At 40.1% G+C, this 25502-nt stretch overlaps 4 protein-coding genes across 7 annotated transcripts in view; 1 reads left to right on the top strand and 3 right to left on the bottom strand.

The window, feature by feature from the left end:
- LOC143221953 (bicaudal D-related protein homolog) overlaps nucleotides 1–14048 on the bottom strand; it is a 42355-nt gene extending 28307 nt beyond the window's left edge. For both annotated transcript variants that reach the window (XM_076447683.1, XM_076447682.1), the window contains exon 1: nucleotides 13683–14048. In XM_076447683.1, the coding sequence (XP_076303798.1) occupies nucleotides 13683–14048 (366 nt within the window). The remainder of the gene's footprint in view (nucleotides 1–13682) is intronic.
- Nucleotides 4431–23280, top strand: LOC143221960 (coiled-coil domain-containing protein 63). Of its 3 annotated transcripts, none has more exons than XM_076447698.1 (7): nucleotides 15488–17377; nucleotides 17799–18179; nucleotides 18469–18803; nucleotides 19155–19378; nucleotides 19454–19716; nucleotides 19844–20133; nucleotides 20314–23280. In XM_076447698.1, exons 2-7 carry the CDS (start codon nucleotides 17829–17831, stop codon nucleotides 20492–20494), a joined length of 1644 nt encoding a protein of 547 aa, XP_076303813.1. In that variant the 5' UTR covers nucleotides 15488–17377; nucleotides 17799–17828; the 3' UTR covers nucleotides 20495–23280. The 3 variants fall into 3 exon arrangements, with proteins under 3 accessions (XP_076303812.1, XP_076303813.1, XP_076303811.1); XM_076447696.1 differs by lacking the exon at nucleotides 20314–23280 and having other exon boundaries at nucleotides 15488–16802; nucleotides 17067–17377; nucleotides 19844–20293; XM_076447697.1 differs by lacking the exons at nucleotides 15488–17377; nucleotides 20314–23280 and adding an exon at nucleotides 4431–6175 and having other exon boundaries at nucleotides 19844–20293.
- LOC143221964 (coiled-coil domain-containing protein 42 homolog) lies at nucleotides 20800–22373 on the bottom strand. Its single transcript, XM_076447704.1, has 4 exons — nucleotides 22068–22373; nucleotides 21563–21851; nucleotides 21233–21472; nucleotides 20800–21144 (listed from the first exon to the last, which is right to left on the bottom strand). The coding sequence occupies exons 1-4, from the start codon at nucleotides 22181–22183 to the stop codon at nucleotides 20800–20802; spliced, it is 990 nt and encodes a 329-aa protein (XP_076303819.1). The 5' UTR covers nucleotides 22184–22373.
- On the bottom strand, nucleotides 22520–25088 carry Slh (sec1 family domain containing Slh). The gene has a single exon (XM_076447681.1). It carries the CDS (start codon nucleotides 24541–24543, stop codon nucleotides 22657–22659), a length of 1887 nt encoding a protein of 628 aa, XP_076303796.1. The 5' UTR covers nucleotides 24544–25088; the 3' UTR covers nucleotides 22520–22656.
- Nucleotides 25089–25502: the final 414 nt, after the last annotated feature.

Below are 25502 nucleotides of genomic sequence, written 5' to 3' on the forward strand. Positions count from 1 at the left end.
TTGTGATGAGAGAGGGGGGGGGCGAGAACCACTCGATCTCGAAAAGCTCGTCGCGCGGCCTGTGTTTGTTTAAGCGATCGAGTGGTCCCTTTGTCGAAGCGAAATTCTTGCAGGCCATTTTGGGGAAAGAAACACAGCCAGACCCCCGGGAGACCAAACACAGGAGAGCCAGCGAGCCGTGTAAATCTACCTGAGCGTACGATTGTGAAAAGCAGGCGAGTCGTTTCGAGTCGGGCGCATTCGACAAAGGAGAGCCAGTCAAGCTCTCGTAGGAAATGCGATAAATATTTAAAGGGAAAGGCGTAATGCACCGGATTCTCCCATAATCGCTTAACCGCGATCTCACGAGGCACTTTCCTATGAGCGTTCTGTTCTGGCCACATAATAATATCAGCACGAAAGATTCGCGCCACGGCCCTCAAAAGAACCCTCTGCACCTCAGACTCCGACGATGACTTCACGAATCCGCACTTTCTCACAGAATCATCAGCGACCGCATGAAACTTCTCTCATCGAATGGAACGAACTAGATCCGACATGATATGCAACTATTTATAGAATTCAATCTGCATGTAAACTCGCGCCGATGTTGATACTGATATCGATTTTTCCAGCAATAAATATTCTACGTGTATCAGGAGACTGCGGGCTTTTATGCGAAATAAAAATTGGCTGCATTAATTACAAGATTGGAAGATAAGGGCATTGTACTATACCAGTAGTAAATTGTGGGTTAATAAAATATCGGTGTATAACTGGATATTGTAAATTGGTTAATAAAAAGGAAACAGACATAAAAAATGCACTATAAAATAGTTGATTTATGTAGATAGCTCTAATAATTTGATTACCATACAAGAACAAAAATTAATTACGTTACTACACCTTTCTTCATCGCTGTGTTCTAACCTTACCATATTATATGAATATTAGCACCTATCAGTGAAAGGCTGTCATTCACTAAAATGATGAAAGACCACAGATACCCATTAATTATTTAATGATAGGAACCAATTATTGCGTAAGAATTCTTATGGGGAAAGGATCTTTATATAATGAGGCTTACGTACTAAAAACTACTGAGTTACGATACGAGAAATTACTTTTTTTTAATGAGAACACGGACAACGGAGGCGGGAGGGGTGAATGTTCCATGCAAACGTCGATAATAACTGTGAAAGTAAATGTTCGTGGGCAAATGGTCGCAACGAGACGGTAGAAATGAGACGCATAATATATTCTTTGAGAAGCCTTTTTAAGAGAATTCTTATACATCTCTATTTATTTACAAGTTTGCTACCAGACAATTTACAAGTACCAACGATACGCATTAGGCTATTCATTGAGATACGGCCTGCTCTAATTGCGCTGAAGCTCAACAAAGCATATACTGCTCTGGAAGCCATGAGAATTAATATTTCGTTAAAAACTGAGAAACCCAGCGAGAAGATCTAATAAAATTCCTCGTGTCCGTGCTGGTTCTTAGATCGTGTAGTTCTGCTATTTGTTTTTACTTGGGTAGCCGACTACGTCATCGACTCTCGTAGCACCAGTTGCCCGGGCCAGAATTAAACCACTAAATACAGTTCAAATCATCTTTAGTGTAATCTGGTTAACAATACACTTTTATATGTGAAATAATGATCATGATTAATGTAATTGGCCATGAATAACTCGGTAATCATTGGACTGGGAATTTTATGCATTTATGACAAAATTGAAAATAGCAGGAAAATAGAAACAATTTAAGAATGTCAATATATTAAAATTATTAAGGAAGAAAGAACTTTACATTTGGTTTCTATTTCTCACAAATGACACAGAACATTTTTATTCGGCATAAAGATTCGCTTTCTTCCACTTTTGGCCCGCATGAACATTTTTATTTGATTTCATCATTTGATTTCCAACGTTTGACCGGAAGAGTATAAAGAGGTCGAGGAAACGGAGTCACAGAGCAAGAGTGGTATAAATATTGAAGACTCTATCGCGTAGCATAAGATGATCGATTCCAGGGCACCGTTGCGTTACCGAGAGTCACGAGAAGTACAGCAATGCGGGGTTTGATTCTATACGGTTTTTGCCGGTAATTATCGCATATACGACGCATTATGGCAGGGTTAATGGCTGATCTTAATTTGTAATGGGCTGAATAGGTTCGCACTGGAGAAGCGTACAAGCGAATCGCGTAATTCGCGCGCTGGAGATTCCCAGGTCGCCGGCTGCGAGGAGCCCGTGGAATCTCGGCTTTCTAGATCTCCGCCTTGCTAGCCGTGTAAGTGCCGCTTTTTATTGCCGACACGGTACCACGATTATTGTGCTGCCGCTTTCAGACGGCCAATTATACAATAACGAGAAGCAAACGCAGCGCGGCTCGATTTCATTGCCGACTATGACCCGCTTCTTTCTTTCAACCCCTTTCGTGACCGCCGCACAGTGGGGCGTTTGCCTCGAAAAGCTGACCAAACGTCGACATTTTTATTTTGTCCAAAATGAACGACAATTCTTGTCCTCCTATTCCCGAATATACAGTGGGTGTAGAAAGCATTCGTACACCTTTCAAAACAGAATAACTTTTTTATAATTGTACCAAACGACCTGGTTTTTTATAATCAATTAGAAGCATTGGTTTACGGAATGATATGCAAAAAAGATTTTCCAAACATGTTGTGTATGTACAAGATTACATGCAAAAATAAAAAAGGCATTTTTTAAAACTTCTTTTCGGGTTCTTAAAGAAGATGTAAAATATACATATGTTTTGTCTATGTTAGTTATACACATGCTGAAAATTTCATCGAAATCGATTGACGCAGGAAAGAACGATACAAATCGAAAGATGTACGATTCTGTGGATTTTAAGCAGAAACTGATCAGAAGTCGTGTAAAACTACGATTTTCGCCATTTTTAACCGCTTGTAGCTCGCGTGTATGTTAATTGATTTCAATGAAGTTTTCAGCATGTGTATAACTAACATAGATCTACAAAACATATATTTTAAATTTTCATTAAGGACCCAAATAGAGATGTTTTAAAATATGCCTTTTTTATTTTTGCATGTAACCTTGTACATACACAACATGTTTGGAAAATGTTTTTTGCCTGTCATTTCGTAAACCAATGCTTCTAATTGATTATAAAAAATCAGGTCAATTGGTACAATTATAAAAAAGTTATTAGTTTTTAAAAGGTGTATGAATACTTTGTACACCCACTGTACATGCAAATAATCTACAGTAATCTCAAAACGATCTTTTGCTTATGTTTAAATGTTTATAATGTTATTAAAAAAAATGAATCGTCATATTTGAGAGAGTCTGCAGAATTTTGCCGCAGGATTAGTCCCTCCGTGAATCGGAAAGACTGTTTAGCTATTGTTGCCATGGTAGAAACTCGGAAGTGCGTGTAGATAATCGAGAAAGTATCTAAATAAATGAAGATCTAATATTCTGTTAGGAATGGCCTAGAAAATATTGAATACCTTTATACACTTTCTTCTCTAACAACTCATTTTATACATCAGCCACTATCTTGCGTATTAGAGTTCTCACAATGTAATGAATCTGAGTTTCGAATGCACCACACTTTCTGGCATATACTCGGCAGACTTAAAAAAGCTATTGTGACTTTTCTTTTCATGCGTGCCGGTGAACTTTGACTCTAGGAAAAGCCACAACACATTCAGCATTATACGAAGATTTCAATCGGCAGTTGTGCATAGAATCTGAGGTTTAATTTACTTGCCATTGATATGCAGCAAAGGAACAGACCACTGAATATTTAAGGGTGAACAGAAATATGTTGGTAATATATTATCAATTAATTTATTAACAAACTACTTATAAAATAGCAATCTTCGCATATAAACACCGATTACTGCCTGCAGCTCTTTAGATTCTTTTTTTACGGCTGAAACGCACTATTCTTCATAGCTTTACCACGGAAGGATTCCCCCGGCATTTCAGGAACGTTATTATTCAAATAAATGCATACTCCGCAACGCATCGATGCCGTCGACCGAACATTGAAAGAGAAACGTGTCGTAGATAATCGGCTCGCCGATTAGAGCATTTGTTCGCGGTACCATTAACCCGGGCCATTCGTGAAGCCGTATTCGTGCCGGCTTGGCCTTGCCAGAAGCCTGCGGTTTGAAAAGCTGCTGGAGAAAACCACGCTGTTCGAAAATCTTCTGACCCAAACCGCATAACACGTTCCTAGTGAAACTGAAAGTGTGGGTAGATCCGCTGATAATTTACGATGAACCGATTCTGCGGAGAAATGGAGAGAAGAAAAGGTTCTTTCGGCTAGATGAGCCAAGTCTCGGATCCTTGAGACCAGCGTGTATATTCACGAGTCCGAGTTATCATAATATTTTTATATGTTACTTGTATAATATCTCAGAACCACAAAACAAGAACCATATTTCTTATTTTAAGAACTGGTAGATGCCATAAATGCATAAAAATCTACAGTCTGGGAATCACCTGATATATTCGCAGTTTATAACCATCAACAATGAAAGAACAATAAAAATTCAGTGGAGGGAGATCCTGATTTGACAATTACAATTTTTCTTGTGTATAAAAATCTGCAGATTGCTCATTAACCAATGCAAGTGACTCTAACTGTTCGATCATCCACTGTAACAGCGTTAAACGTATAAATTCCGAAACCTGGTAATTAGACATAACCGGGCTCCATTACGTCGCAGTTCCGGATCGTAAAAACTGTCCCATAATTTCGGGCGAATCGATGTCGAGGAAACGACCGATTCCTAGCTCGAAATGCTTTCTACCAGGCATCGTTTACGTAACCAATTTTTTAATGATACACGGCACGTGCATTACACCGCCGGATCCGCAACCCGTAAAAACTGCACGGTAGGGTCTAATTAAAACATCCGGAAACGCATCGCCCTGCCCGTCCGTCGAATCAAAGCCACACACAGCAAGTGGTAGACATTACGCTTGCATCTCGTTTGCAGTTAGTGCACGCGCCTTCCATCTACACGTGTTCACACGAGAGGCCCGCGCATAATCCGCGCGCGAACAGAGTATGAACCGGGGACGGTAGAAGGCGGATTCGCAGCGTGAAAGTGAAATCGTCAGGAAACGAGCGAACAAAAAAACGGAACAGAAGCCAAAAAGAAAAGCGAGCAGAGGTGAAAAACAAATTAGCGGTTTTTCTCACAGATCGCGAATACCGGGAGCGCAGTTCTGTCGGTTCGGCAACCATTACCTTTTGCGTATAGGAGCGGAATTGAAACAATGAAATCATTATTTACGTGTTACGCAAGATTATTTACGTGTTCCGTAAACATCCGCAGTCTGGAAATGACCCGATATATTCGCAATTTATAAATGTAATCAATAATTCAAAGAACAATAAAGGTTCAGTGATGGAAGGTTCTCGTTTGCCAATTACAATTTTTATTTCGCATAAAAATCCAGTCTTTTCATTAACCCTTAGCAGTCGATATTGTTTACATGATTAAATATGTTGGTATCTAATCAATTACTACACATTTAAGTATTGTACGAGGTATTATATCAATTTCATATCCATAAAATGAAAAATATCATATACAATGGAATTATTCTATTCGATCGTAAGAAATGTTTAATTTTCAAGTTAAAACAGCTCCAGCTGCACAGTATTAAAACTGGATCAAAAAAAGCTCAAGGGGCGGAGGGGTTTTAAAGTCAGCATGGTGCACTGGCATGGTGTCATGCCTGAAGGGTTAATCGTCTCTCAAACTAAAATAAAAGTAAATTCGTGTGCTTCTTGAGATTTTTGAAAAAATGGGTCCAATTGTGCTCCTCGCTGTAGATTGCACGTGCGCATAATGGAGGGAACAGCGAACATCGACGCTTATCGAGACAATCGATCGTTCAGCAGCGACGGCATCTCTCGTCGTCGGTTCATGACGCCGCAAATCGCGTAATCGAGTGTGAAGAATGGCCGGTGACAAGTCAATTATCGCTCAATTTGCACGCTTCTGCCTGCTCGAGGCGTTCGACGCGTTTTCACGGAATTGTCTCACGTAACCGATAATTATATCCGGATACGAAGTGGAAGACCTACTGCGAAGAAAGCACGGTTGTTTCCGGAATGAACCATGCTGCACCGTAGAAATAAAGATTGCAGAGACCGAACGCTACCGATGATTAGTAGGTATGTACGTGCTTCTCTGCCTTTCGCGCGTGAACGACTATTTCACGGAATCCCCTTCTGCTGTGACTAAGCAAACAACATTCAATACAACATTCAATAGGATTTGGTACGATTTTTATTAATTTTGTATTGTATCTACAAAGGCCATTGCCACTGAAAATAAGATTCTATTTCCATAAAATTGCATAAACAAGTCCACTCATTACAGGTCTGCAATTTTTACATTCTTGAATACGTTCGGTGCTTCAAGGAGGGATTCTCATGTAAAGCAAGAAAATCAACTAACATTTTACCTTTTCTTCCTAGAAAACTATTAGGTACATCCAAATCCAACAAAATTTGTTTCCATCTTTTTATGACTATTATATCAAGTGGTCATTTACAAATAATGCATTCTCCAAAATAATCTCCGCCACTTTCTGCGGATTTAATGTTATTAATTTAGCCTCTGGATTCGATTGTGAACTTTGTTATCTAAGTTCAGATCCGTTGAGCAACGGAAAACATCAATTGTTTCTTTTCTTGGGAATTTCAGGAGGCCAAGGGCTCAAGTACTGTACATTGTTCGTTCCCCTAACTAGAGCTTGTACTTCTACTAACGATGTATGTATCTAGTACATTACAAAAACTATTACTAAACTTGTATCTTCATGCAAATTCCGTTCTCATAAATTATTTTCTAGAAACCAGAATGAGGAAAAGATTTATTTCACAAGCAAAAAGATCGTTCCCGATACGAATAACATTATATTACCACAGTGTTTATTGCTGCGAACGTTTCCCCGTATTTTACAAAATTACACAATATCGTAGCTGCATAAAAATCCGTTACTAAATCATTAGCAAGTACGAAGAGAAAACACTAGAACAGACCGATGTAATAAAAATCTGTGAATAATCTGAAGTCAGGCTGAAGGAATGCAATAATACATTCGAAATGAAATGAAAGTGTCCAACTTCCAGTCGAGCCACAATATCCGTCCTCGACTTCGGCGAAACGACAAAATGTTTTATTCTTAGCATTAGCCTACATCTGGACGTTTCTTCGGCTGATGAAAAAAGTGAAGTGAACATCCTGTATTTGCATAATTATGATTTCAGCGCGGCACGCTCGGAAACCGCAGTTTTCTAAAAGGATTCGACTCTGTTTAGATAACTTTCGACAGATACTTTCCGCAGAAGAGACTCACACGCGACAGCTGGATGCTACATGGAATCGATACGCGAGAGCAACAACACCGGATCGGTAGGAAAGCATAAAAGCAAATCGTCTGGGCTGCGTAACGACATCAATTTTTCCGGACTCGCGTGCTCCAGAGAAATTCGTATTCTCTCTCGACGAGCTCGTGCACGGTCCGAGTAAACATCGGCGACGCGACGCGACGGTTTGCAACGGGTTCTCGAATCCTCGACGACGGACAGAAACCCACGAAAGCGTGGAAACAAGTCACTTAGGCAACCTAACGTCAAAGACAATACCCGGCACCACGCTCTGCCTAGCCGCCGTACCCGGTTCTTCGTCTCCTATCTTTCCGCGTTATGCCTGTCGCCTTATTTTTGACCTCGGCGAGAGGAACCGGCTCCACGCGCGCTTATGCTCTCCCTTTGTCTTCGATTACAATAGTGGTCAGCCCTGGTCAGCTCCTCGAATCGATTCTGATCATTCCTTTTTTGCGTATCGAAGTTTTGCATTCTCATTTCTAGACTGTGGGTCTTCGTAGGGATGTTTCAATATAGGGTGACCCGTCCAGAGAATGAGCATAATTCGTGTCAAGTGAAAAAAAATACCATTTGTATACCCTCTTCATGTTAGAATTTGTAAAGGGTCTTTCAACAAGAGCTGTCTTTTCAAATCAACAGAAAGACGCAATATTTTCGTGAAAAGTGGTGATATTTTTATTTTAATCCAAAGTACAAACTCTGAGATTCATAATTAAACACAATATCTACCAAATGTCCGCCTCGGCTCTTCTTACGAATGATCATTCTTTTGATGAAATTTTTCATCACGTTTACGCATAATTGCGGTTGTATTTCGCGAATAACAGATCTAATATTGTTTTCGAGTTCTTGAGTTGTTGCTGGAGCATTGGCGTAGACTTTATCTTTAACATAGCCCCAAAGAAAAAAGTCTAATGGTGTTAAATCACACGATCTCGGCGTCCATTTGAAGTCTCCATTTCGAGAAATCACACATCCAGGAAATTTTTCACGCAGTAGAGCCATTGTTTCGCCAGATGTGTGGTATGCGACGCCATCCCGCTGAAAATAAAAATCGTCCACGTCCATAGCATCAATTTCAGGCCAAAAGAATCAGTAAACATCCAGCATCATTTTCGAAAAAATTGTCTCGATATGGACAAACCTGAGTTCTCAGCCACATTCTCAGCTACAGCGGCGATATTTTGAGTAGACCTGACCGGACGAACACGAGTTGCAGTCTTTACATTACTATCTTGTCCGAGACGCTCGAATTTATGGATTAAATTCATTACAGCTGTGCGAGAAGGCGCTTCACGACGATCAAAACCCGTACGAACTTTACGAACTGTGTCCGCAATATTTTCACCATTTTTGTAGTGAATTTTTACTATTTGAATTCGTTGTGCGAGTGTGTATCGATCCATATCTCTAACAACCTCCTGGTTTTTTACTTGTCCAATGACATCACAGTAACAGTTGAATGTTGACAGTTCAAAAATGGCGCGAAATTGAAAATGCCATCTCTTGTTGAAAGACCCTTTACGCTTCTTTTTCCAACCTTAGTATGTACTCAGAATTTAGGATGCACTCTTCCGTAGTTTTTGTTTTTACAATAGTCCACGAAGAGAACTGAAATACATATACTAATGATCATAACAGCTGTCCGTCGCACTACATGCTCTTGATATGTAGGTTACAGGAGTGTGATGGACATCTATTGTTCATATCGGTCTATGTCAGGTTCTTTCTCTCAAAAAATAGACCGCACTTGTGCATATGAAAACAATGCACAGTGCAAAACAGAACGAAATTGCATAAGAAACTATCTCTCTACTTAGCAAGGTAATGCGCCTTCAACATCTATGTTTCTAAGGAAAGCCATCATTAGTTGCCTTGGCGGAAGGAGTGCTGATAGGATTAAGCAATCGGTACTGGTAACTTAGTTGCACCTTTAATTAACGCTTCCTACAGATTTCTTATTGAATGCACATGCTTTTGTAATGCTCCTCAACAATTGTATTGCAACGTAATGCGCCCGTGTAGGCTGTTGTGGAGACACACGTCTGGCTGCTCGAAATGCATTATCCTAACGTATACGAAGAATAAATATCTCCATATTCCATGAAAAAGCAAAATTATTCGTAACTTAATTTTCGAAATGAAAAATTTTGAATAACTCCTTTCATCGGGGCGTTATTCTAAGCACCACGTTGTACGGAAGATAAGATAACTTTATGTTCAGGAAGATTCGCATGGTAACAAGCAGAAGTTGTCAAGCGCGAACGAAAAATGATGAAAGACAACAAGACGTCAATAGCGTTATCAGTGATGACGCCGAAGAAACGTGTTCTTTAACACACTACATACTTCAATGTCGTCGCGGCCGCATTGCGTTTTGTAGATAAAAAGAATGTGTATCGGTGTCGCGATCGCGATTCTTCGGGTTGCAACACTCGTAAAAGTGCATTGGAAATTCACAACGGCGCTCCGTGGCCCGATTCCGGCGAAATCCACGGAGAAATTGTTTTGTGTTCAAGAGTTCGCCTGACTTTCATTCATTTTTCAGAATCGTATTCACTCTCCGGATGCGTAACATACAAATTCCCGTTCGGCCAGGAAGATTCGCACACGCAATACGAATCGTACGGGTTGGTAATGAATAGCCTGCCTTTCTGAACGGATACACGAGCGTAATCGTGACTGTTCCGCTCGGACGATACTTGGAAGTGTTTCCTAAAAGTAAGAAACGACGATCGAGCTGTTGTGGTTATTGTGTCGGGTTGTAAAATCCTCGCGTTTACGGCTCCAATTCTCCGATACTAAACGCGATAGCTTCGTCTCGGCGGAATCGCAGCTCCGGTTATAGAGAAACAGGAGTTGAAAGTGATACGAATTATACAGGGTGGTGCTACCGAAAAGAAGGTGATCCTACATTAAAACAATAAGTTGAAAATGTACACGTGACGTTAAAAATCCTCATATTTCTATAACCCTTTATTTAAAAAATCGGAAGTGGTACTTAAAATAATCCAAAATTTAGAAACCGCACTAAAATGTATATCGATTGTTTCTGTTTCACAATACTCCATTTACCGATACTTAGAACGTCCGATAACACGAACGCCGTTATTTTACGTTAATTTATGTTTACCTTCACCCGCTTCGGTCGCGCAACATCTAATATAATTCTGGAAAGAAACTCTCCTCGTAAAACTAACCACTAAATAATGTATTTACCTACCACCGAAGAACCTCTAGCTCGCGGTAAGTACATATACAGAATTCAAGCGGTCGGGTTCGAACGTCTACGTATTTTAGTTTTCACACGGAGAATACGAGGTTCTCCAACGGATTTACATGGGACCGATAGCCAAGTAGCTGGGCGCTATTATGGATCCCTCGGAAGTCTTCGAATCTATTAATACGTTCGATCCAGCTGCCTTAATGCGAGCTTTCAGTGTAATGAAACAGCACATATCGTTCCGCGTGGGAACTCTATAAGCAAACCACGCCTTCCCGATTAATCTAATAAAACCTTTCCTTTACGCAATGGTGTTCGCTGTCGCGTCGGTGTCCAGCATCGATTATTCGCGCGCTTCTCTTTCGAACGTCGCCGGTTTCAATTAATCACGAGCCACAAGCAACAGTTATCCAAAACATTTTTACAGAAATAATCAGCATCTGCCCATTATTGGAGTTGGGGATATCGATAAAAAAATGTATAGAAAATTTTCGGAGAATTACTGAATTCATTATTAGATTACATTATGGGGGTGAGTTGTTGGTTTATAATTAAGTTTTTCTGTTGAAGGATACAGTAAAGATGATCTAAGAAAATCTAATATCCCTTCCACCTCGTTCGCTAGATTTTGCATGAAAATCCGTGTTCTACCTGAAACAATTATGATCCCTGCAATTAGTGAATACGGCGAATAAGAAAATAAATAAATCAACGTATTTGTGTTTCCTCCACTCCGACGTTACTAAACAGACTACCTTCAGCTTATCTCTGTTATCAGGTATTTTCTCTTATCTAGCGATACGAGCGCAGATTGACGAATCTAAATTAGTGCGTCGCTCGATTTGTGCGACTTACGTTTGCGAAACGAAATGAAGAAAAAGAACGACGTTAATATTCTGCAGGAAATGAGAGTCGGGGAAATGATGTTGTATCTTTGAAGGAAACTTCGTAGAACGTTCCCTAATGAATTGTGTTATCGATGCCGCATTTAAAAAATTTTTCGCGATTATGTGCACGGAAATTAATTTGTTATGAATATTTTTCCGCAAGCATAATCTGCGTGCATTTTTCGAATGCATGCATATTGCGAAGATTGAATGTTGATTACAGTAAAACAGGGTTGCGGCTTGTGATACGTGGAACAACTATATAATTATGTTTATTAAGCTCGGATTGGAACCTATACGTTAGATTTGATTCGTAATTATAAAGTGAAAGATTCAAACGATTCGTGATTAGACAGCTGATGCTTATGTAAATTCGTGTTTTTCTAGAGCAATTTTATGCACACCAAAAATACCCACTTTCTCCATTATATGAAGTCGTGTAAGATAAACAAAAGATAGAACTTCGTGTACGTGGTGCTTGTGAGCGTATCTGATAAGTGCGCAAGAACATTTCGGGAATTGTGTAAAAACTTGGATCAATTCTTATGAAGGTACCCTGTGATTTGCTATTACCATTGTTATAGATGAATTCTGTGAAATCAATCGACGTTACAGTCTTTGAAAGATTATCAACGTTGCTATACAGCATTGTATTCGATCGCGCGGAAATCTAATGCCGCGCGCGTTTTATGATATTCCAAATTATTTAACAATCAATGCAGGTGTGCGGCTGTCTAAAGAACTAATACTACATTATCTATTACCCGTATTTGCAAACAATAAAGGTTATAACCTGTGTTACCCGCTTCTCAAACAAAAGCGCAGTCAAAATGTGGGGGACACTGATAAGAGCTACTCCTGAAGCATATTTATGAATGGAAATTGTCTGAAAACCAAATTAATATTGTAGCAACGTTGTATTTGAATTAACTGGTCCTACGTTAAAATAAAAGTGAAAATATTTGACTTTTCTGAAGAATAACAAATATTGTATTAAAATTGTTAAAGTAGAGAAAGGAAACCAGGAGAATTTCCGGTACACCTTGGTACCCTACCGTTCAGATGCGCCACAACATCATTATCTCACGACACTAATTAACGCATTATTGATCCGGGAATACATTCAGACCATTTTAGAAAGTGATACAATTAAAATCACCGTGAGTAGAGTCATTAAATCTGAAAATTGATAAAGTGTTAATTACTTCCATTATATGCAAAATAGCGGGACATAAGCGTTATTTCCAGCAAAAATCTCCTGATCAATACTACGTTAAACCAACGAGCTGCTCACCGTAAACGACAGATGTACACTAAAATTATCAAGTTAACCAAAAGCCCTGAACTTTTGATAAGAAGAAGTTCAAAGTACTCGCGCGAGAAAGGTTGGTACCCGCATAATTTCCATAGCATAAAGACTAGATTATTAAAATGAAATTGTTCCAAACATAAAATTGTATAAAATATTATGTCCGTGCCGATAAGTGAAGAATAGCGGCCTGAGAGTTCTTGATAAGAAAAATGTTCGAACGATTCCAAATATTTGGTACAGTTTTAACATTTGTATTTTTAGAGCACTAAACTACACCCTTGGGACTCCAAAGTATGGAATCACCTCCATCGATCTAGGCCAGTGGTCTTCAAACTACGTCCCACGCAACCGTTCCAGGCTTTAAAATCGAAACTCAAAATTCAAATTATGCTGTGTACTATATGTGTATCAAAATGTACAGTGAAATATTAACATATTCAATTTTTATTCCATATGATTATTAATGTACAAGAAAATGGCTTATAAGAATCTCTTATAATTATCAGAAAATATTTTTCACACCAAACCAAATAATTGCTTGATTAAACCTTTTTTTCATTGTTGCCTACAATTTGAAATACATATTTTATTGAAGTAAAATACATATTTACATACTTTGCCATTGGTTAACGGTCATGCAAAAGACTTGAATATGTTAATATAGCTGTTGGCTGAAAGATTCGGATTTAGATGGAGCGGGCTGTGTATTTAAATGGACTCAACTCCTACGGAGGGTTAATCGTGTAATAAAAACATCTAAAACAAATGTACAATGTTAACCGTGAGTGGACAAAGTTTGAAAACCACTGTGGGCGTCTATAGTCTATAGCATCGACGGAATAAATGTTGAATAAACCTGCTCACCTCTAACTTGGACGAGTACTCTTCCATGAGGGCTTCGCTCTGCTTGGTCAGTTCCTGGTTCCTCTCGAGCAGTGCTTTACCGAGCTCTGCAGCCAGAACTAAATCCTTGTCACGTTTCTTCAAAAGTTCCACGGGATCTTCAAGATCCTCGTGGTCCAAGGAATTCCGTCGCGCCTGTATGTCGGAGATCATGTCCTCGAGCGCGTAGGGCTCCGGTTGCCCTTCCTTTTTTGGCAGCATTTCGTTAGCTGATTGTCCTCGCGCACTCGCGACTGTCACTCGAATGTTGCGTGCCCGGCGAAACCGTGACCTTTTAATGTCGTTGGCAATAACGGCAGACACGAGATCAGGTGGCCGGCCGGTCATACGTCAGAAACATTTATAACGTTCGACTAATTAACAATAAACGACGCCAGTCAATACAATCGTTCTAGTTCGCGGCGGTCGGTACTCGTATCGCGATCGATTGACACTCAAAAACAAAAACATGTCTGAAACCCCCTTCGTATTTTCCCGCGCAGTCCTGAATCTGGTGCAAAATCGATTACTTTCGGCAATCGAATAGCTGGACTGGCTTAGTGTCCCTTGTACCTGCACGGTATACGTGTAACACAGCAGTGACTCTAACAGTCGTGTAAAAAAAAACAATGTTACGGAATAACGAAGTGATCGATAATCGACTCGTGACTCACGACGCGACGTTCACCTTCGAGCGTTGTCAATAAATCGCGCGACACGAGCGATAGTAACGAGCGAGCTGAAGTTCACTTTTTCCTCGGGCCACCACGTAACATCGGATGCCGAACAGGTTCTCGGATCGATGCTTGCGAGTCTTTCACTACCGGAAACGATCAGCTGTGATCATACTCGCCGAGACACAATTCTCCGTTAGGAATGTCACATTTTTTCGATCGTTTCCATAGATTGGCACACCGCACTGTCGATCGATCGTGCACAAGATAATCGGTCGAAATATTATCGCAACAATTCGATCGATATTCCACTGCGAATACCATGAAACTTGTCGGCGGGTTCGCGTACGAGAAATGTAGTAAACTGTTACGGGGTTAATACTATGGTTCTGCTCCGTTTCCCCGTTACCACACGCGAGCCACGAAACAGCAACTATATTTCTGCTGCCCCGATAGAAAGTCAACAATGTTACCGCGTTTCAAAACACAACGGCACGGTGTGCGAGAACCAACCCCTACCATGGTTCCCTATATATGTATATTCCAAGAAGCACAATAAAACTGAAGCATGCAAATCACACACGAATCTTTGTTGGAACGTCAGTCAAATTCTTCGTTGGACACTGTACCGTTACACTGTTGTTGTGTCTCTCGTTTCTACGGATATCGATGTAATCTGTTTGACAGGATCGTTCGAGGCATCCTGAATCGAAGACAAAGGCGAACGATGAAACTCTGAACACACTGAAGATGAAGATTTTTGTATGGATGACAGGTGACCTCTTCGAAGGACTGGCAGCGTCACTGTGAACTCACTGTTGGCGAGGAAACACGCGCAGAAGTACGCGGACACGCGAGGCGACTAGCTCGCCGTACCGTGGCCGGCCAGGTAGTGACTCACTAGCCGCCAGTGGAAAATAAATATTACGGAATTGTGCGCGCGGTGCTCCTCGGCCAGGTAGAGATCCTCCCACCTCTTTCCGAGGCCCCGACTGAAAGTAATTCGTTCCACTCGGTCTCGGTTCCGCCGCGAAAACGTTCACTTGCGCCGCGAAATTCGATCGAATGCAGCTATCGTAATTTTGTTTTCGAGCAGCAGCCGCCGCGCCGCACGCTGCCCCGCTGCCGCCGCTCCGTCCCGAACAGGTTCCTCGAGTTCGTTTTAACCGCCGAATAACTTCCGGTTACACCGTGTCCTCCTCGATCACACGTAACACCGATACTTTTCTTCTTCTCTTAGCAGTAACTCGATTAATCGTAGAAGGACGTGTACCAGCGACTCGGGTGAACGTTGCGTGGAAGGCTAACGTTCCATGCACAAGACAATCGACCTGTCGACCTTCCCCTCCGGAGGCATACTAACCTCTCCCTCGCCCATACCCGCCACCAATCCTACCCCCACTACTTCACCCACCTGGTCGAACCGCCACCTGACTCGATCTCACGAAATCTATGGATCGTGTTTAATGCAGGATCCTCCTACGTTTTACCTGTGTCACCGGTCGAAAATCTTTCGGTATTCTTTTGTACACTTCACAGATGCTCCCATTCGATGCGAGACCATTTTCGAAATACGGAAGATCAAGGTTTCTCTTGGTACTTCTGTGCTGAGACTCGAGAATTTTATTCACAGGAATTCTCCTACTTCTTTAACCCTGCTGTCTTTCCTCATAGAAAATGGAAAAGTACATATACTTTGAAAAAGAATTCACTTTCTGTTCGATAAAACAAGATTGCGATAAGAGATAACAGTCTGATAAACTAAGTACTAATATAAAAATGTATGAGTTTATGAAGATATAAGGAAATATACTTTTTAGTGTCCTTTAAAAAACGAATATTTCTTCAATAATTGAACAAATTATGCAGAAGAAAATAATGTAAAATAAATGTTTGGAAAGATTCCAATTGAATTTTACTAAGGTAGGCCATTTTCTGTGGGAAATTTAAATAGAAATTTGCATCTCTAAATGGTCACCGATATTGACACAGGTGTGATAACAGTAAATTTGAAATAGTCACAGAACCAATGGCATCGCGATTCTATATCAGCAGGCTCCTTATCATTATCGTCTTGTTCTCATCGAAAACACCTTCTACAGCGCGTTTACGAACAATAAATTCTCCGTTTTATGAACAGAGCAGATTGCCACGATTTGAATAGAATTTTGCCAACGCAACGTTTCTTCAGACTGCCCAAGTCAATCTAGGTGTTAGAAAATGCAGTTCGCACGAGATGACTCGGACAATTTCACTGCAATTCCGCCGTGACGAATTTATAAAACAAAGAGTTCTCATGAAAGAGAAACATTTGCCCAATCATATTGTGCTTTACAAATGACGTAGCAGTAAACGAAGAAAAAGCACATGATGAAAACATCATCTTTCGTGTGACTGCTGAGCATGACACCATTCGTTGATCATCAATGTATGTACATATACAATGTCAGTGGTAGGTGTTGGTCATTGAGCGCTCTACTTAGCAGAGTAATTGTAGATGCGCAAAAACAGTAGTTATCATCAAGCTATCTGCGCCAATTCGTGATTCTGCGAATTAACAAGTGTTACCAGAATAGGGATAAAATTGTTTTCAACTTGGTACATTGATATCAACATTCGCAAAAGTCAATGTGTTGCATATCTATCGTCACTCGGATAGGTTTGTTCACGTTTCACGATTTATATTCTGTAGAAAATTCGTTCGCGAAATCGAGACCCCCGTCACAATACACTCCTGAGAGGGTGCTTGGCAACCGGAAGCACTAACAAGAACAACAGTGGCGCACGTACAGCTGGCGGAGCTATACAGGGTGGCAGATGTCTTTCTCAAATGTCGCCGTTGAACGTCATCGAGGATCACGTCTGGAAAGTGTTTTCCTCTCCACCGTGGATCCTCGGGATCATCGACGTGGAAGGCGGTGCGGATACGGAGGAACACGACCGGAATATCTGCAGTGATCTCTGACGCAGCGCGTTTAACTTTCTACGAATGTTAAATAAATAGTGAGTCGCAATAACCTTTGGCCGTAGTCAATCAATAAAAACAACCTTACACAGCAAGCAGCACATGCCACTCACAATATTTTATAGTAACTAACTGTTCAATAAACCAGTTTTCTAAATATACCTGTGTCCTGTTCAATGCATTCTAAACATCTCTAACCCCTCGCGCTATAATTCAACGGTTACAGTGATTAGAACTTTTTTGTCGTTCATAATTTTTTAGAGAAAGCAAGAAGTCGATATTTATTGCAAGTCTATGTATTCTCCGATGACTATATATCGACAAGAACAATGTAAATTAATAATATACATATTTAGTAGACTCCGTTCGAAATCTTCATCATTCTGCAAAGTAGTTAAATCCTTCTGTACCGTAATGGAGTATCTCACTAATTATGTATTCTTACGGTTTTTTTTCAAGATTATAATTAGCGGAAGTTAGAGCATAACAATGGCGTACAGAACACACCACACGCCGGACGAACGGGAGCTCGAGATTTTGGCTCGAACTGAACTTTCAAGGCTGAAGAGGCAATACCGAATCATGGAGAATGACCGAGCCGCTTGTGCCGAAGACGCGAGACTGCAGCTTCGCAGTCACACGAACATGATCAAACATTTGGAGTACGAAAAGGCGGAGCTTGTGCTTCACATTAAGACTGCGAACTCGAAAACGTTCCTGCGCGAGGATCAGGAGATGGAGGATAAGCTGAAATGCCTCTTAGAAATGCAGTCAAAATACAACGACATGATAAAAAACGAGAAAGAAGAAATAACGGAACTTGATGTACAGATTGACAAGGTTTGCGAATCGCTTGGGCTTGTCTTAATCGTGATTCAACTCTGCTACGGTCTTCGATTCAGCTGTACGTGTAATATAATGTTGAAGAACAAAAACAGTACATGTTAGTAACGATTTCATATATTTTTCTTATTGCGAAAGACATTTTCGAAGAACATAGAAACATAATTAAATCGCAGATAGACCAACTGGAAGACCGTAATAGGATTGAAAAGATGGAAATTGTTATCGAATTAAAAGACCGAAAAGTTGCAAACGGAGTTAAGAACTTGAAATCATTTTTCTTTAGCTCACGAAAGAAGTCACAAGCTTGAAAATGAAAGTCCAAACGGACACCCAGCTAAGAGACATTGCTGAGAAGCGACAGAAGACGATTACGCTGCTAGAAAACCGCTTAGATGTAACGACGAAGAGGTTCAACTCCATAATTGCTACAAACATGGTGATACGGGACGAAATCGAATCGGCGCTAAAGGAGAGGGCACAGTTCACAGCGCTTTGGAAAAAATCGATCGGGCAATTGAACACAGGGAAGCAGATAATCAACGATTTAATCGAGCAGTCTACTATCGCGTTTAATCAGAGGGACGATGAGTTGAACACTATTCAAGCTCTTCGAGAAAGGTATGCGCGAAACAACAATAAACCATATTTATTATCGTCGTTCGGTTCCCGTGACGAATTTCGCGACATTCCTTGCGAAAGCTGGAAAAGATTGGATCATTGCAACCATAATTCTGAGAGTCGCATTAACGACCGAAAGTTCCTCGTACTTCGCGCACAATGACTTATCCGCCGTCGAATTAGAAACTCGGAACTGAGAGCAACGATCCGGGATCAATGGCGCGTAGTCACATCCAGTAATCTCGGCTTTCGATCAATTAGTTTATAGTTTTGTTAGATAAGTCATTGACCAATCACACTTTCGTTGCTTCCGGTAAACTATATGTGTATCGAAGTTTCGTTTATTTCCAGGGGAATGAGAGACCTGAAGACCCACGTGTCAGAGATGTGTGAACTTCGGAGAACGCTGGACAATGAATTGAAACTGCAGGAGTTCCTCGGTATAAAGGGGCAGCACCGTGAAATGACAGATTTAAATGCGAAACGTGCAGCCGAGAAGAAGGCGAGGACAGAAGAGAAACAAACAATGATTGCACATTACAAACATATTCTGCAAACGATCAAAGAATTCACTGGTGCTTAAGCTCGTCCAATTACTTCGAATCTTTAACAGTAGGCGATTTTTATGTGAAATTATTCTAATCTTTTAGGTCAACAGGAGATCGATAAGCTGACCGCGCACTTCATCAAGCAAGAAGAAGAAAATTTTGCTCTTTTCAGCTACGTGAACGAATTAAACGACGAGTTGGAGTGCCTACAGTCAAGGATGGTTCAGCTGACAGCGGCGACACAACAGGAAAATGTTTTGAACGAACACCGAAGCAAAGAGCAGACCGAGACATTGGAGAAGCTCAAGGAGGAACTTGAAGAGCAGACGGCTCTCGCCGACGAGGCTGAGGAAAGAGTGAAGCAGGTGATACCCCCAGTAATCCTATCGAACATTGAAAACCTAGAACGTCGAACACTACGATTAAGTGGATAGTTTGCTCGGGAATCATTTATCTTTCTTTACACAAATGCGTGCGCATTGACTGTTTCAGTGCGACGACATACTAGAGAAACTATTGAAAGGAATAGATTCCCTGTTCAAAGCGATACGGTGCGACAACTCGCCGATTTTGGAATTATTAGGCGACAATGAACAAATAACGATTAGCAACATCATGCTGTACCTGGGAATCATTGAGAAACGTATCACACAAATGTTCCACAAGGTTTATTGGGTGGACAGAGCTACGAAATCTCAACAGCTCCGACTCGATGAAGACAAACGTCCTCGATTGAAAGTCCCCACCATTAAGTACATTGCTCCCACTCAACCTTGCGCCCTGTAAGTCCTTGATTCCATCATTATTATCATTCCTTGCTCCTATATTTCTATTCTTTCTTCTTCCTTCATTCATACATCATATAGTTCGAGAAATTTTTTCACGTTTCATTTCACTTCTTCTTGAAACGTTCTTTAACCCTCAATCTTCTACTGAATATAACCCATGATTAAATGGCACAGATGCGTTGAAAAGGAAGAATTACAAATTGTATCTGAAGGCATGGAGCAGCCATTAACACGCGACGAAGCCATTAAAAAGTTGAAGCAAAGACTCGAAGAAGACTACTCTGACTTGCTGCATAACATATCTGGTTGTCACTTACCGGCAGCTAGAAAAGTCATACAAAAAAGATACCAATGACGTAACGAAAGAATATGTCCTCCGGTTGAATGTAGGATCGTTCCGATTTGCGAAAAAAAGTGTTTTCATTCCCTCTCTAACTGCCCCCGAACTACGACACAACCAATAAAACCGATAATAATCATCGCGGATTCTCATAGACAATAGTAGATCTTTAATATTATTACATTTTCTGCCGAATACGAAAGTGTAACCCGTCTGCAACCTATCTTTTACTTTACTCTTAAAACTGTAGGATTGTATTTGTTAAGATTTATTTTATTTGCGAGAGAAATATATATTTATTTACAAACAGTTCACATGTTTCAAAAATGATCGTCCAGCTTCGCTGCTCGTTTCTTCGCGACCTTGATTATTCGCTTCAATTCCAGAATAGTGCGTTTGATGTGTTCGAGCTGCTGCTCCGTGTCATCCTTGCTCACGGTGATGGGAACACCCTTTCTCTTACAGGTTCGCTGGTACAAATTCCAGCAACTCGTTTTTACCTGTATGTGCTTCAAATTCTTCTCCGCGGCGCTCGCCTTTATCCTCGATACGATATTCTCCCATTTTAGGGCTTTCGCTTCCGCCTTATCACGTCCTGCGTGTAGCTGTGCCAACTTATTGTTCAATCCCATAAATTTCTGCGTCCTTGTCTCCGTCATATAATACTGCAATCAAACAAAAATTCATCTCATCGTGCAACGAAACGACCAATAAACTTCATGGAATTTTTTAATCAAATAGAAAAGCGTTTACTATTTCCGTTCCCGTCTCCTCCAACGTTTGAAGATTTTTGTCTTGATGCACGGACAACATCGACCTCGCTTCGATCAAAGTTTCGTAACGATTAAAGACCTCAGAAATCGAAAGAAACTCCCCAGTCTCGTTGATCACTCTTTCTAAATAATTTTGATATTTCTTATAGTCTTGCACGTATTTCTGCATCTTGTCTCGAATGTTTTTTATGCGTTCTAACTTATTAGTTAAATCTTCGATCTGAAAAATATATTTTTCATTAGCCGAAGGCATTAATCTTCTTTTTTGAGTAAAGTCGTTGAAAAATTAAATATCTTGTTAATTGTTTACTTCTTCGCGCCGAACCGCTTGACGCTCTTGTTCTTCTTTGATTTTGGTTTCCGCGCGTTCCCGCTTCTCCTGATTCTCTCGAACGAATCGATTGAATTTTATGAATGACTCGCGAAGGATTAATTCATCCTGTCGCATCTCCTTCCACTTCTTGTCCATCATTTCTCGCGTGTTCTCTTGCTCGACCCATTTCGCCCGTAATTTCTCATTTACTTTTGCTAAGTCACATCGTGCTCTCACCACTTCCGACGCTGGGAAATTCCTTGGTTTATCCCATTCTGGATACTTTCTAACATCAAATTTTGAAAACATGCATCTTGGGTGTCAATAAAGGGAACGTAATAAACGAAAACGAAAAAATCTATGAATTTCTAATGTATAAAATTCTATAATTTTTTTTCTACCTCTACCTGCAACAGTGCTGAAAATAAAAGAATACTCAAGACAAATTTGAAGCTTGCCATATATCGATTATAAGAATTAATTCCAGTTTTTTAAACATTACTTAATATTACGTTCCTCTTGCTTGGACAAAAAATACTCTGTTACAGCTTTTTGCGTATCTGTTGTAAGAACAGCACGTTTCACAAAGTTCTTAGTCTCTTCCTCTGTCAACGGCATATTTATGTCGGCACTTTACGAAAATGAATTCTTCTCCAAGTAATGTGTAATTAATTTTTAGTAGAACCCAACGCACTGTTTATGCGTGAATGATCTATTGATTAAACAATTCAAAATGCAGGCTTGCTTTCTTACCATTGAAAATTCCCCAAATCTGATGGGAACGCTAGAGATTTCAAAATTCGTAACTATATGTTTTAGGCAGTTTTAGGACAATTGGAGAAGGGCAGTGATAAATTCGCCGCGCATGCGCGAGAGAAAACACGTCCCATATCTGATCACTGACTGCGGATAGGGATTAGGTAAATATATCTGGAAAAATTGTATCTAAAATAATTAATAATATTTTATTTATTTTACATTTTTACAAGAAGGCAATAACAGCAATAGGAAAATTCAATGTACGCTATAAGAAAAAAGGAAATAAATATACAGTTTTTCCAATATCAATTGCATATAATTTTTCGGAATTATCAGTGTACTTCTTGTCCTAGAAGTGAAAGTTGTTTAAGCAACTGTTTCGCATTAATAAATGTCGTTGAACCATATGTGATGCGTTTATTAACACCTGCCCCACTTTTCTGTTTGACATAATCCACTAGATTTTGATACTCTATATAATTACCGCCGCCGACAATGAAAACGATTACATCTTGGAATGTTGGCCGATTCTTTGGCATTTGTTCTGTGTGTTTCAACTGCTTCGGGTCGAGATAACAATAATCATCTGTTTGAGAAGACTGCCTAGATTCCATTAATTCATCGACTATTTTTGTTACAGGCAAATTGTGCTTCTTAACAACTAAATTCTTTACTCCTTCCATTACAAAAGATGATCCCTGATTCATGAGCTTGGAGAACATACTAACTGTCTTGGTTCCGCCACCTTCATAGGTATTTTGAATCTCAGCTATTCTAGTGTAGCTTCTCAATCTTTTAATATAAAGTAAGGGACTTAATTCACATCCAGCAGCAGTTAATGCTGCCTCTAGCTTGTTGTAGTCAGCATCAGAAACATTTGTACAAATATAATATATAATAGCAAGACGTAGCTTATCCTCTGGTGTACCGCAATCTGGATCGCTTATCGTATCGTACACACTTCTATCCAATGTTTGCTTGCTCATTATTTTCTCTTCCAACTCAAAGAATGTGTCCAGTCGTCTAGATTTTATGGAATTTAAAATACCAGTTGCAATTGATGTATGCATGTCTATCAATCGTTTCATTTCTAAGAGTTGCGGTAGAGAATTTACAGCATTTGTCAAACGTGTTGTATTATTGGAAACCATTGATACTGCTACTTCACTGTCGTTATCAATTCCCATAGAAGATTTAAGCTTTTTTACATCTTCTTCAAAACCACGATATTGTTCTAACTCTTCCTGTATAGCTTCAGCCACTCTTGGAAATGGACTACCCTTGTGTTGACACCAAAATCTGTCTTTATTGTCTAATTCATATGCTCTAGTCTTTGAACGTGTCCCGCCTGCAGGAGATCTTCCCACGTTTTCTTCAACTACAAGTCTATTTAATGCCATCTCCAATACATCATGCGCCAATGCTTGATATGTCCATGTATGATGCAACGGTGTAGCCATATCGACATTACGATCCAAGATTATAAGAAGCGGTCTCTGGAAACTATAGTGACCAGTTGTTTCGCTTTCAAATAAATTATTCCTTGTGTCCCAGACATTCTCCCTCAACTTTTTATCTATCATTTTGGCCACCATTTCCGCAGCATTTCCCCTTGGACATCGTATAATTGGAACAGTTCCCAATGTAACAAAAACAGAAAATAGACAGTCAACTACAATTCCCATCACTGATTCCATTTCAGTGTCTTTCACCTCTCCTCTATTAATCGCATGGTACGATATAATATCGCTGTTTTGATGCCTAAGAATAAACAGATCGTCCTCCAATGATATAAAATTTAAATATTGATCAAAGACTTTGTGTATATTCGATACCACACCGCCGAGTAACGCCGCTGCTGCGAGATCTTCCATTTTTTGCCGAGATATTGGCGATATAAAATTTAAATGATATATGTCGTATAAACCATTTTGTAAATCATGGCCAATTCTATCAAGATTTTCGTCTGTTGGAGCGCAAAAGTAAATTGCTGGTACCTCAGGAATAGAATCTCTGTCGGAATGCAACTGCATATGGAGCGTGATACCAAGCTCCCTAAGTTCCTTCACAGAGATCAACGGTGAAATAATATCCTGTCCAAGACGGTCATAAATTAAAACCTTCCACGTTGGTACAGCTTCTTCCGATTTTTGTTCGGGTTGATTTAAATTTAACATTTGTTTTAAGGCAGTTATTTGTCTGTCACGTAGGCTCATCATAATTAACTCGTTTGCCTAGGCCTTGTCAAATGTATTTCTTTGCTGTCGTGAAGGTTTTGATTTTTATCGATATAAAAAGTTTTAAGAAATGTTATATATATAATTCCACGGCTACATACAGCTACATACAACAGCAATACTACGTGGAAAACACCATAACCCACAATATGTCAACATTCGACTTTTATGAATTATAAAAACGTACCCACGAAGCATAAAACACTGAACGTCATATTCGCTATGTGCAGGGTTACTAGTGGTTACTAGACGACGTGTATGTGTATCAATGTGTATTCTCCGCGAAACGCTTCCCCCACTACCACTAAATATGGCTCAGTTCTCCTCTAGCGACTCTCTGCTAGCCAACCGCTATCGCATATTCTCCTCGTGCCGAGAGTTGTTAGAGCACTGGTCTCTACAGGGTGTCCCAAAAATGAAACGAGGAAACGAGTCTACGAAAAACAGGGACCAATCAGAGCGCAGTTACAGCGGACAGTTTCCAGTTCGGCAACAGGTCCCGCTCGTCCGCTGTAGCTCGCACTCCGATTGGTCCGTGTTCTCGTTAATAATTCCGCAGAGAACATTTCCGCAAAGAAAAAAGTGACTTCAAACGACCTCAGGAATCACCCATTTCAATGAAGTACAACATTTTTGGGTTGCCCTGTATAGATCAGTGCGTTAGAGGGGAATCTGATGGTGGAGAGGGAAGCGTACAGACTTTTTTTCAACGCTGCCTGTGTGCAATATAAATATAGGCCACATCAATACGTACACTATAACCAACTATAGCCTGTGTAGCCGATGAAGTCACGTAAAATCACTAGGTTTTCACTATCAAGTATCTGTACAATTCGAAATTGTATATTTCGTATACCATGAAAATGTACATGCTTTTATATTGATATATAATGGCAACACCGAACTTTTTCAATTAAAAATGATACTGTATATGTTATGCG

This window comes from Lasioglossum baleicum, chromosome 3, assembly GCF_051020765.1.
Source record: "Lasioglossum baleicum chromosome 3, iyLasBale1, whole genome shotgun sequence".
In the NCBI taxonomy this organism is placed as follows: domain Eukaryota; kingdom Metazoa; phylum Arthropoda; class Insecta; order Hymenoptera; family Halictidae; genus Lasioglossum; species Lasioglossum baleicum.

What these genes read in the sequence shown, in the direction of transcription:
- LOC143221960 (XM_076447698.1), top strand. Translation starts at nt 17,829, where the DNA reads ATGGCGTACAGAACACACCACACGCCGGACGAACGGGAGCTCGAGATT. An exon ending in TTGATGTACAGATTGACAAG is followed by an intron (nt 18,180 to 18,468) that starts GTTTGCGAATCG and finishes ATTTTTCTTTAG; the next exon opens with CTCACGAAAGAAGTCACAAG. An exon ending in CTGAGGAAAGAGTGAAGCAG is followed by an intron (nt 19,717 to 19,843) that starts GTGATACCCCCA and finishes TGACTGTTTCAG; the next exon opens with TGCGACGACATACTAGAGAA.
- LOC143221964 (XM_076447704.1), bottom strand. Translation starts at nt 22,183, where the DNA reads ATGCCGTTGACAGAGGAAGAGACTAAGAACTTTGTGAAACGTGCTGTT. An exon ending in CAAGAGGAACGTAATATTAA is followed by an intron (nt 21,852 to 22,067) that starts GTAATGTTTAAA and finishes ATTTGATGTTAG; the next exon opens with AAAGTATCCAGAATGGGATA. An exon ending in AAGCGGTTCGGCGCGAAGAA is followed by an intron (nt 21,473 to 21,562) that starts GTAAACAATTAA and finishes TATATTTTTCAG; the next exon opens with ATCGAAGATTTAACTAATAA.
- Slh (XM_076447681.1), bottom strand. Translation starts at nt 24,543, where the DNA reads ATGATGAGCCTACGTGACAGACAAATAACTGCCTTAAAACAAATGTTA.